Genomic DNA, 12,105 nt, shown 5'->3' on the forward strand with positions numbered 1-12,105 from the left:
CCACTAGAGCGCACCGGAACATTCCTGGAGCTGTCCCCATCAGAGGAAACTGATGGGATACCTGATACGTTTGAAAGTATTAAAGAATTTAGATAAGTAGGGAAACGGTCAGCATGAAATAATGATAAATACACATAAATTAAGCATAAAGACAATAATTATCCCCAGAATAAAAAAATAAATAAAATAGTATAAGAAAGAAAAACTAACACTCTGCTACCAACAGCATTTCAGTGGTCATAATAATCATGAAATATCAATATAAATGTTGATCAAATTTATGCTATATTGAGAGAAGAAAATGATGATGAAAGATATTTATTGTTTTAGTCCACTAAATTTTGGTGTAATTATATTTCTCACTATAAAAATGAAAAAGTGGGAAATCAATAATGCCTAAAATCAAAAGATCGAGAAGTAGTAGTTTAAATTTATTATTTAGTGATATGAAAGTTTGTAAGAAAAAGAAAGCTTACAAAATTTGGGGCTAGAGGGAGTTCTGGATGTGGCTCAGCAGTAACAAACCCAACTAGAATCCATGAGGACAAGGGTCTGATCCCTGACCTCGCTTAGTGAGTTACGGATCTAGTGTCGCTGCGGAGCTGTGGTGTAGGTCATAGATGCGGCTCGGATCTGGCGTTGCTGTGGCTCTGGCGTAGGCTGGCAGCTACAGCTCTGATCGGACCCCTAGCCTGGGAACCTCCATATGCCACACATGTGGCCCTAAAAAGGAAAAAAATTGGGGGGCTGGAGATCTGCTTCCAAGATGACTCATTCACGTGGCTGGCTGTGGGCAGAAGGTCTCAGTTCCTCACCACACAGACTCTCCATAAGGCTGCTTGAATGTCCTCACAACAAGCAGCCAAATTCCCCCCAAGTGGGCAGGATGAGAAAGAACATGGTGAAAGCCACAGTACCGTTTATGATCTGGCTTCAGAAGTCACACACGCAGTGTCATTTCAGGTTGGTATAGGGTCATACACGACAGCCCTACTCAGTGGGGGCGGTGACTCCACAGACATGAATTACCGGGTGGCAAGGATGATTGAAGGCTGCTACACAAGTATTCAAAAAGCAGAAACTTGCCTAATAAAGTGAACCTTATCCTTAACATTCTTATAATAAGTACATCGTTTAGCCCATGGCATTGCAGAGAAACCCTGTTTTAAAAGGCTAGCCAACCAGAGGCCAAAATGATATGTTCCAGCACCCAATCTCTGAAAATCTCTGTAGGTCTGACTTATCCATGGATAAGACAAGGGATCTAGAGGGATGGTGGGAATGCATGTCTTTTGCCTCCATTGATGCTATTTTTTGCAACCGAGCAGTTGGTAAATGTTGAGTCGCAGAGAGCTCAATGTTATACTATCTGACAAGTACATGGAGTTCAGCTCCTCCCTGCTACCAATTAAGGGCAAATCCACATTCTTTAATAAGCTGAGCTGGAGATGGGCTGTCATCCACCTGTGAAAGTTCAGGAGCCTGGCTGGGACACATGCTTGGCTGGAAGGACAGCCTCTTGTATGTAATACCTGTCCTCGATGCAGACAGCCTTGGCATTTAGGACATTCCTACTGGAAATCTACACCCTTCCTTTTTGCCCAAGAGCAGAAAAATGACCCATTCCCTCTTTCAAAGCTCTGTTACCCTCAGGAGTTCCCTAGAGGCCTACTGGGTTAAGGCTCAGGCATTGTCACTGCTGTGGCTTGGGTCACTGCTGTGGTGTGGGATCAATCACTGGCCTGAGAATTTCCAGAGGCCACAACTGTGGCCAAAAGATAGATAAATACAATTGAAAGTTAAACAAAAAAAAAAAAAAAAAAAGAAGAAGAAAGAAAGAAGTTCCCATCGTCGGAAAAGAATCCAACTAGGAACCATAAGGCTGTGGGTTCAATCCCTGGCCTTGATCAGTGGGCTAAGGATCCGGAGTTGCTGTGAGTAGGTTGCAGACGCGGCTCAGATCCCCCATTGCTGTGGCTGTGGTGTAGGCCGACAGCTGTAGCTCTGATTTAACCCCTAGCCTGGGAACCTCCACATGCCACAAGTGCGGCCCTAAAAAGCAAAAAAAAAAAAAAGTAAATTCCTGGTGTTTCCTATGTGGCTCAGAGGTAACAAACCCAACTAGAATCCATGAGGACTCAGGTTCAACCCGTGACCCCACTCAGTGGGTTAAGGATCCGGCATTGCCAATGAGCTGCAGTGCAGGTCGCAGACACGGCTTGGATCGGCATTGCTGTGGCTGTGATGTTAGCAGGCAGCTGCAGCTCCCATTCCACCCCTAGCCTGGGAATTGCTATATGCCGTGGGTGAGGCCCTAAAACAAATAAATACACAAATACATACATAAATAAAGTTCTGTGGATCCTCGAAGTCCAGCTCAAAAGCTCCCTGTCCATCAAGGCTCCTGCACTCCCTCCACACCTGCTCTTCTACCTCCTCCAGACCAGTGTCCAGGTCTCCCAGCCCCTCCTCTGTACTGACCATGGTTAACAGGGTGCACAGAGGGATGTATTGACTCAACAAACTCCACCATCTCATTCAGGTACAGGACACACCTCATCCAGGTACCACCATGTCAGCTTGTACCTTCCTAGACCTCAGGTCTGTTCACGAGAAATCCTTGTCACATTTGCCTCTACAAAGTGCCTTTAGAACGGGATGGTTCTAGGGGCACAGGGACACCTACAAAGGACATCCATAATTTTGTGTGTTTGTTCAGGCATTTCCCCCCTAGGGACAAGACCATAGTTTTCATCAGATCCTCAAGGTCCAAAGAGCTTAAGAATCCTTGTTAGAGGTCACAAATCAGGGTGTGCAACCATATATGACCCTCTTTAAAGGTCAGAGGATTTTACACAATAATAAAGATTTCTAGCTTTTAGAAAGAAATTAGAAAATGAGGCAACCCTGAGCCCTGGTGGCAAGAACTGACTAGATCAGGGCAGCAGCTGCCCCTCGGATGGGGCCCACAGGCTGCCCACAGGCTGCCCACAGTCCCCAAAAGACCAGTTTCTTTTTGCTGATTCTGCCATCTTAACCCGGGTTTTTCGAGTTATTTCAGATCTTCAAAAACTGGCAAATGTTTCTCTCCCCGCAGTTGGTTTTTAGTGGTTTCAGTCCACTGCTCGCCTTTTTAGGAACTCTCCACCTGGCGCCTCGTCTTTCTAAGGAGCTCACCCTCACACACACTCTTCATTTCCAGAGAAGATATTTCTGTACCTGGGAAGGGGCCCATCTGGGCAGAACCCCCGCCTGACTCCGCCCCCCACTCCTGATTGGCGGGTGGGCGGGGCGAACCCTGCCACCTCCCGCCTACTGAACGAGTCTTTGATTCCGTTCTTCAGGCCTGCGAGTCTGTGAACTTACATATGCCACGGATGCGGCCCTAAAAAAAGGAAAATCAAAAGCAAAGCAAAGAAAAAAAATATACTGACTAGGCCTCATTTAAAAGGATACTTTTTTTTTTTCTTTTTTAAGGGCCGCACCTGCGGCATATGGAAGTTCCCAGGGAAGGGGTCCAAGGGGAGCTACGGTTGCCGGCCTACACCACAGCCACAGCAATGCTGGATCCTTGACGCACTGAGCGAGGCCACGGATCGAACCCGAATCCTCATGGATACTCGCCGGGCTGGTTGCCGCTGAGCCACCATGGAAACTTGGGAAAAGAAGACTTTAAGCAAAGGCTTGAAGGAGATAAGAGAGTCAACGATCTTCCCTCCAGATGGAGGAAGACTGTTCCAGAGGAAGAGAAAGCGCAAAGTCCCAGAGGTTCCTGAGACAGGAGTGTTCACGAATCAGCTGTCGGGGTGGCTGAGCCAGGGACGACTGAGTGGGAGATGAGGTCAGAGAGATAACAGGTCAGTATGCCCCCCACACACACACTTCATCGTAGTCTTTGTTGGTCTTACTCCGAGTAAGATCAACTCAGCCTTAACTGAGACGCCCCATTTTTCACCTGCATTATTGCAGTAGTCTCCTATCTGGCCTCCCTGACTCCAGCCTTCACTCTGCTCCACCTGTCAGTGCTGTCAGAGTCAGCTTTCTAAGACTCATCACTCCAATTTTTTTTTTAAATGACCACCCCCATTAAAGGCATATGGAAGTTCCTGGGCCAGGGATCAAATCCGAGCTGCAGCTGTGACCTACTCTACAGCTGCAGCAACACCAGATCCTTTAATTCACTGGGCCAGAAATCGAACCCAAACTCAGCAGTGACCGGAGCCACTGCAGTCAAATTCCTAACACACTGCACCCCTGCAGGAACTCCTCCTCACTCCCATTCTTAACACCTTCAACAAACACCTGCCCCCCCCCCACAATGTTGCCAGAAAATGTCAATTTCCTCATTGAGGCTTTTTTTTTCTTTTTTTGTCTTCTTAGGGCAGCACCCGAAGCATATGGAGGTTCCCAGGCTAGGGGTCTAATCAGAGCTGAGGCTGCGGGCCTACACCACAGCCACAGCAACGTGGGATCCGAGCCGCATCTGCAACAGCCACATCCAGCAATGCCGGATCCTTAACCCACTGGGTGGGACCAGGGACTGAACCTGCATTGTCATGGATGCTAGTCAGATTCATTTCCACTGAGTTGCGACGGGAAGTGGTTGTTGAGGCTTTAAAACTTTGTAATTTGGGCTTAGATCCACCTCTCTTATCTTCCTCCAGTGCTGTCCAAGGAGCACGCCCTGCACCCAACAATGTGAAACCCACCCTAATTCCCTGTGTGGGGCCTGCCTCTCACCCTGTATTTATGCCAGCTGCTCCTTCTGCTTCAACCCCTTCCCCTCCCTCTCTGCCAATAGCTCTAGTGCTTCCCTAAGCGGCCTGGGGGTGGGGAGGGGCCAGGAGGTTCCCCTTTGTGGGCACCTCTACTGCAGACTGTTTCATTGCTTTCTCATCACCTGTTCTCTCATCTGTCTGCCTTAGAGAGCCTGCTGAAGACTAGACAGTGTCTTTTTCAACTCCGTATCTCTAGTTCCTGGCACAATTCTCTGCACATAGTAGCCGCTCAATTAAATTCTAGTTTTAAAATGAATGATCTCTTTCCTACCCCCTTCAATCCTAACCCATGAAGCCCGAGTTAATCTTTTCCTCTGCTCTTAAGTACTCTCTTGCCCTTGAATTTGAGCAGTTACTGTAGTCCAGCCTTCATTAGTTACATACGTACAGGTGTCCTATCCCTTCTTGGGTTATGAACAAATTGTCCAGGACGCTGGAATTAATTTTGATAACTACACTCCACCCTCATCCCCACACCACCTAAGATGATGCCTCTTACAGAAAGATTCTAATAAAATTAAGAGCATGGCCCTGGAGAGTTCCCGCTGTGGCACAGCAGAAATGAATCCGACTAGGAACCATGACGTTGAGGGGTTCAATCCCTGGCCCCGCTCAGTGGGTTAAGGTTCTGGCATTGCCATGAGCTGTGGTGTAGGTCGCAGACGTGGCTTGGATCTGGCGTTGCTATGGCTCTGGCGTAGGCCAGCAGCTACGGCTCCAATTAGACCCCTAGCCTGGGAACCTCCATATGCAGCAAGTGCGGCCCTAAAAAGGCAAAAAAAAAAAAAAAAAAAGCATGGGCCAGACTGGTGTTTCCTTTTTAGCTTCCAGGCCTGTGTGGTCTTGTCCAGCCATTTTACCTCTAAGCTTGTTCCTCTTTTTTGGGAAATGTTTATGAGGATGGGGATGCCTACCTCAGAGCACCACTGAAGGAGTTAGATGAGCACAGAGTTTGCTATTTGATCAAAGGCTCAGCAAAGGCAGCTGTAATCATAAGAGGCACCATGCAGAACTTCTCAAACTTGTGTGAAGTTTGGTCACAGGGAGAAAATTTTTCATGGGATCCCTTAGAACAAATGCAAAAACACTGACTTAAAAATAGGTTGTGTCTCAGAGTTCCTGTCATGGCTCATCAGTTAACAAACCTGACTAGTATCCATGAGGAATCAGGGTTCGATCCCTGGCCTAGCTCAGTGGGTTAAGGATCCGGCATTGCTATGAGCTGTGGTGTAGGTCGCAGATTCGGTTTGGATCCCATGTTGCTGTGGCTGTGGTGTAGCCCGGTAGCTACAGCTCCGATTCGACCTCTAGCCTGGGAACCTCCCTATGCCACGGGTACAGCCCTAAAAAGACAAAAAATAAATAAATAAATAAAGTGTCTTTATAAGTGGTGTGAGAACTTTTGTAATGCTTCCCATAAAAGTGCAAAGTCAAAATTCAAGCAATTCTTGGAGAACCCACAGACCCTAATGGAGGAGCCTCTGTTTACTAAGCTGACTTGGGGCAGAACCAAAGGCAGAAGCAGGCGGGAGGCCACTTCCAGGGCCAGCCGTGGGGTTATCCTCCAGGGGACATTCACCGCTGTGGTCTGCAGACATAGAAGCCTTTTGTTCTTCCCACGGGGAGGGGGAGGGGTGAGGCCAGGGAGGAGGAGCCAAAAGGCCAGCGGTTTGTCCCTGGCGACTCCAGCCTGATGTGGGTCCAGCCTGTGGGTGTGAGTGACCTCTCACCAGAGCCCTGGAGCCAGCAGCGCCTTGCACAAGACTGAGGGGAGAGGGACTGTGGGCAGAGGCAGAAAGAAGCTCAGGGGAAACAACGCAACTCAGAAATTTTATCTGCAGCAGATGGGAAAATCAGCAGGGCAGGAGCGGGTCATCCAAGCAAAGAAGAACCGCAGCAGCTAAACAGAAAGACAGACCCCTGTTCCCGCTCCTTCCTGGCCCCAGACCCTGCAGGGGCTGAGGGGCAGAGGAGACTTTGGGGGTCTGCTGCCCTGCGGGTCCCTAAATGCCACTTCTCCAGCCCACACCACCCAGAACACCACCCTTCCCTCTCCTCTCTCCTAGCAGAAGCCGGTGTCTGGGAGCCACCCTGGCCACAGACCCAGAGCGGAAACATCTAGAGATTTTCCAACTCGCACTTCAAAGAGATCTGGAGCGCTCCCTCCCCACCAGCCACACAGGGCCGCTTCTCCCACAAAGACAGGCCGAAGCCTCAGTAGTAAACATACAAGCCGCACATCGTTCCCGCTCCTCCCAAAACTAAATAAAAGTCTAAACGACCAAGACAGCCACCGGTGGCCTCATGGTGCAAATCCGACAGAGATCATTTCCCTTTCGGAAGGAATCTGCAGGGGGCATCAGCCTCTCCAGGCTCTCTTTCCTCTCGGAAGAGGCTCAAGCTTGAAATGTTATTTTCCTCTTCCTCCCATCAGGAGACTTTGGAAAGATACAGGTATGAAGCCGAGCCTAGCATCCTAAAAACGTTCCCAGTGGCAACTCTGCAGGGGTAGAGAGTGCCTGTGTCCTCCAGCCACCGCACCCACACGCACGTGACACAGCTCCTGGGAGACCACCTTCCCCATGGCTGTCAGATCACCTGTGACAGTGCTGGTAGAGGCAGGACATGCCAGGCCCAGCACCTCCTGGGAAGGTTCTGGATTAGTGGGAAAGCAGCTCTGCTCCAAATCTCTGTAGTGTATACCACTGTCTGGAAAAGTGAAACTCAATGGTTGACCCAGGGCCCAAAGCCGAGGCAGAGCTCCCTTTTCTTCTATCATTTTCTTCTCCTTCAACGCCTTCCCTCCTCCCTTCCCCACTGGAAACTGGAAGTATTTTCCAGAGGCCACTTAGGCCATGTGTTCCTAAGTCTGATTTCTAGGAACTAGCCCAAGAAAATAATGTTTGGTTTGGTTTATATCTGTAAGCGTTCTCTTTGGACTGTTACCTATAATAAGCATAAAATGACCCAACAGTAAGGGACTGAGTAAATGACAGTATGCTTGTACTCTGGAGTACGATAAAATCTAGGGAAAAAATATGGGGAAAATCTCAAGCTACACAGGGAATTTTTAAAAAGTATTTTTCCAGGAGTTCCCTTTGTGGTGCAGTGGAAATGTGAGCTGTGGTGTAGGTCACAGACATGGCTCAGATCCCGAGTTGCTGTGGCTGTGGCATAGGCCGGCAGCTATAGCTCTGATTCGACCCTTAGCCTGGGAATCTCCATATGCCTCGAGCGCAGCCATAAAAAGCAAAAAAAAAAAAAAAAGAAGAAGAAGAAGAAGAAGAAGAAAGAAAGAAAAGTATTTTTCCAAAACATTATTTCAGCATATTTCCAATGAGATAAAGATAGAAGAAAACAAAAATATGTAAGAAAGAGGACTGGAAAGTAGTTCTTGGGTGGCTCAGTGGTTAAGGATCTGTTATTGTCATCACTGCTGTGACAGAGATTTGATCCCTGGCCAGGGAACTTCCACATGCCTCAGACAAGACCAAAAAAAAATGGGGGGGGGGAGTTCCCTTTGTGGCTCAGCGGGTTACAAACCCAACTAGTATCCATGAGGATGCAGGTTTGGTCCCTGGCCTCACTCAGTGGGTTAAGGATCTGTGTTGTCATGAGCTGTGGTGTAGGCTGGCAGCTGCAGCTCCAATTCAGACACTAGCCTGAGAACTTCCACATGGCACAGTGTGGCCCTAAAAAGAAAAAAAAGAGGACTGGAAAGATACATTGTCATGTGGTAGGAACACTGATGATTTTTTTCTTCTTTGTACTTCTCAGTTTTTCCACAATTAACATGTATTATATTTTAATCAGGGTGTAAAAAGCAATAAACTCTCAGTCTTTCTAAAACACAGACACATGCTTTTACCCAATACACATATTTGTAGAACAAACATTTTATCACTTTGTCCTCTGAGAAAAGCCAGAGTTGGAAAGGGCAAAGGAACACAAGGCAGGTGGTGATCATTGGCTGATCATTAATAAGTCTACAAATAACAAATGCTGGAGAGGGTGTGGAGAAAAGGGAACCTTCCTGCACTGCTGGTGGGAATGTAAATTGGTACAACCACTATGGAGAAAGGTATGGAGGTTCTTCAGAAAACTGAATATAGAACTACCAAATGATCCAGCAATCCCACTCCTGGGCATATATCCAGACAAAACTACAATTCAAAAAGATGCCTGCACCCCTATGTTCATAGCAATGCTATTCACAATAGCCAAGACATGGAAATAACTTAAATGTCCATTGACAGATGAATGGATTAAGAAGATGTGGTACACATACACATGGGAATACTACTCAGCCATAAAAAAGAACCAAATAATGCCATTTGCAGCCATGTGGATGTAACTAGAGATTATCATACTAAGTGATGCAAATCAGAAAGACAAAAACAAATACCATATGATGTCACTTTTATGTGGAATCTAAAATATGGCACAAATGAATCTATCTACAAAACAGAAACAGACTCACAAACATAGAGAACAGACTTATGGTTGCCAAGAGGGAGGGGGAGGGAGTGGAATGGATTGGGAGTTTGGGGTCAGTAGATGCAAACTATTACATTTAGAATAGATATGCAATGAGGTACTGCTGTACAGCACAGGGAACTATATCCAGTCTCTTGGGATAGACCACGATGGAAGATAACATAAGAAAGGGAATGTACGTATATGTATGATTGGCTCATTTTGCTGTATAGCAGAAATTAGCACAACACTGCAAATCAACTATATATATTTTTTTAATTTTAATAAAAAAAAAAAAAGAATCACTGGCTGGCAGGTCTGGCTACATAATTTGCAGGGCCCAGTGCAAAATGAAATGGGGCGGGGCGAGGTGCTCCTTTTTCCAAAACTGAGAATTTCAAGACTGCAATAGCAGGAGTTCCCGTCATGGCTCAGTGGTATCGAACATGACTACTATCCATGACGACTCGGGTTTGATCCCTGGCCCTACTCAGTGGGTTAAGGACCCAGCGTTGCCATGAGCTGTGGTGTAGGTCACAGATGAGGCTTGGATCTGGCGTTGCTGTGGCACAGGCCAGCAGCTACAGCTCTGATTAGACCCCTAGCTTGGGAACTTCCATATGCCACAGGTGCAGCCTATTTAAAAAAAGCAAAAACAAAAACAGACTGCATAGCAGAGCATGAACCAGGGGTGGGGCCCTTCTAAGCATGGGGCTCTGGGAGGCTGCCTGGGTCACATAACCAGCAAGCTGGCCCTGGTCATTGGCCTGGAGCGGAACACTTCGGCCCAGCAGAAGTTGACAAGCTGGGAGGAGCTGACGGGAGGTCCCACTGCTTCCTCACCTGTTGCTAAACAGATTTTCTTTCTTCCTGAGTCCAGCTTCCCAACAATCAACCTCTGGGACAGTGACGCACTTCGTCACATACATGCATATCAGAAGCCAACCAAGATGACTTAAACTCTGGATCATAACCTCCCTTTTTCTTTTTTGAAGGGAACAGCTTATTTATTCTATTTTAAGGATACAAGAGATGCCAAGCCATCTTCTACCCTGAAATTAATGACAGTCCCTACTGAGAAGATATTGTGGAATTTTTTAAAAGCAATTTCTAATTGTTTTTTCTTCAGAAGCATCAAGAACTTTGATGTGCACAGCTTCTTGGTCTTTTTCTGGTCCAAGTCCCCCCCACCTCACCCCCTTTTTTTTTTTGCCAGTCCCTTTATTTTGAGAGCAGAGAGGAAATTCATTAACAAATTCACTCCAGAGCATTATTCATTCCGCATGTCTCACTCCGAGGTTTTTAATATCAGGAGTTATGGTAAATCACCCCTGAGTTGTGATCCCGTGAATCTAATGAGGTGCTCAGAGCAGCATCTCTGCTAATGACTGAGCGAAGGCAAGGCTGGAGGAGTGTTGATTCCCCTTGTCTGGGGGCGAGCAAGCTCATTACCTACCCCTTGGATTAAATTATGTGCAAAGCAAATCTCTCCCTCTGCAGCCAGTCACAGCGGCCTCCTGCTACAGAAACGCAAACAAATCAGATTCAAACCACGGCCAGACACCTGCCTGAGCCAGAGCTTGTGAAAAATGGATGCGGAGTTGCTCAGGCAGAAACACACACACTAAACTCCCTCCTCTAACTTCTCTGGGAAACTGTGCAGGATGCCAGGTCAGGGGTGGGAGAGGCAGGGCCCCAGTTCTACCCTTCACCCTAAAGGCCAGAAAAGCCCCTCTCGTTTTCTAAGATGCAGCATGTGGAGCTTTGCCCCATGGCCAGCCATTCCAAGCCCTCTGAACCTCTTTCCTCATGACGCTTCCTTTTTTATCTTGCTGAAAACTGAACAAAGTTTGAATGCTGGAAAACACTGTGAGGAGCATTTAGGTTCCACTCCTCCAACACGTGCACCCTCCATAAAGCCCCACCCAACATTCATCCAGCCTTTGCTTGAACACTTGCAGGAACAGGAAGCTCACTACCACCAAGGGTAACACGAAACATTCTGATACAGGACTGATCATTCTTCCTTGTGTTAACTGGAACTCCCTTTCTTTGTGTAACCTACCTCTTCTGAGAGCTTTGTCCTACCCTTCGGGCCCAGATAAAACAGCTCTTACGATGAATTTTCTGATATTTGAAGACAGCGCTCTTACTTCCCATAGGTCTTCTCTTCGGTGGGCGTTCGCAACACCGGTTTCCAGTGACTTTGGCCTGGGACAGCCTCTTGGAGGCTCAGTTTTCGTGCTTGTAAAATGAAGAGAACAACATCAACTTTCAGGATTGTTGTTGGGATTAAAAAGAACACATGTGAAACATTTCACAGGAGCCCAGCATACAGTAGGTGCCTAATAAAGGGCACTCCTCACCTAGGACAGAAAAGAACACTGCTTCTCCCATCTGACCACAGCAGAGTAACCAGGCTGTTGCCCCTCCCCGCCCGCTAAAGCTGTGCTTCTATTCACTCAGCTTGAGAATCACCCTCCAGGCAGCCACACCATAGAGACCTACTGACATAACCTTACATCAAACAAAACCTTGAAGCTTTTTTGCTTTAAGCCTGTCATGCAACTAAAGGTGGTTGTTAAATGGGAAGATGCTAGTCAAGTGCCCACCGTAAGGACTCAAAAAAGAGAGGAGCTGTTAGCTGTTACCAGTGACAAACATGATCGTCCAGGAGGAGAAGGGAATGCAGGCTCTGAGGAGACTTGCAGGCTCGGCCGGCCCTCACTTCCTCTCAGCCTGATTCCAGTCATCTCTTGCTGCCTTTGTGCCAAATTCCCTTCGGTGTTGGCTGTTCCCCTTTTCTGCCTTCTCAAGTTCCCAGCTGCTTCCCAGCCCCTCACCCTCAGCA

General features: G+C 47.4%; 1 protein-coding gene across 9 annotated transcripts in view; it reads right to left on the bottom strand.

Annotated features, from left to right (window-relative positions):
- LOC110260341 (uncharacterized) overlaps positions 1–12,105 on the bottom strand; it is a 365,599-nt gene that overhangs the window by 352,672 nt on the left and 822 nt on the right. For 5 of the 9 annotated variants that reach the window (XR_014844529.1, XR_014844527.1, XR_014844528.1 and 2 more), the window contains exon 1: positions 11,320–11,498. Coding sequence is in view for 4 of the 9 variants with exons in the window: in XM_085023671.1 (XP_084879797.1) it covers positions 11,408–11,498 (91 nt within the window). In the remaining 5 variants the exon portion in view is untranslated. Of the gene's footprint in view, positions 1–11,319; positions 11,499–12,105 lie in introns of those variants that run through there. The other 4 variants (XM_085023671.1, XM_085023672.1, XM_085023674.1 and 1 more) reach the window with 1 other exon arrangement.

The sequence above is a fragment of the Sus scrofa genome, chromosome 4, assembly GCF_054392235.1.
Source record: "Sus scrofa isolate SSC_HxYL_T2T_F1_AM1 chromosome 4, Sscrofa_HxYL_maternal_Yorkshire_Landrace_v2.0, whole genome shotgun sequence".
Taxonomy (NCBI): Eukaryota; Metazoa; Chordata; class Mammalia; order Artiodactyla; family Suidae; genus Sus; species Sus scrofa.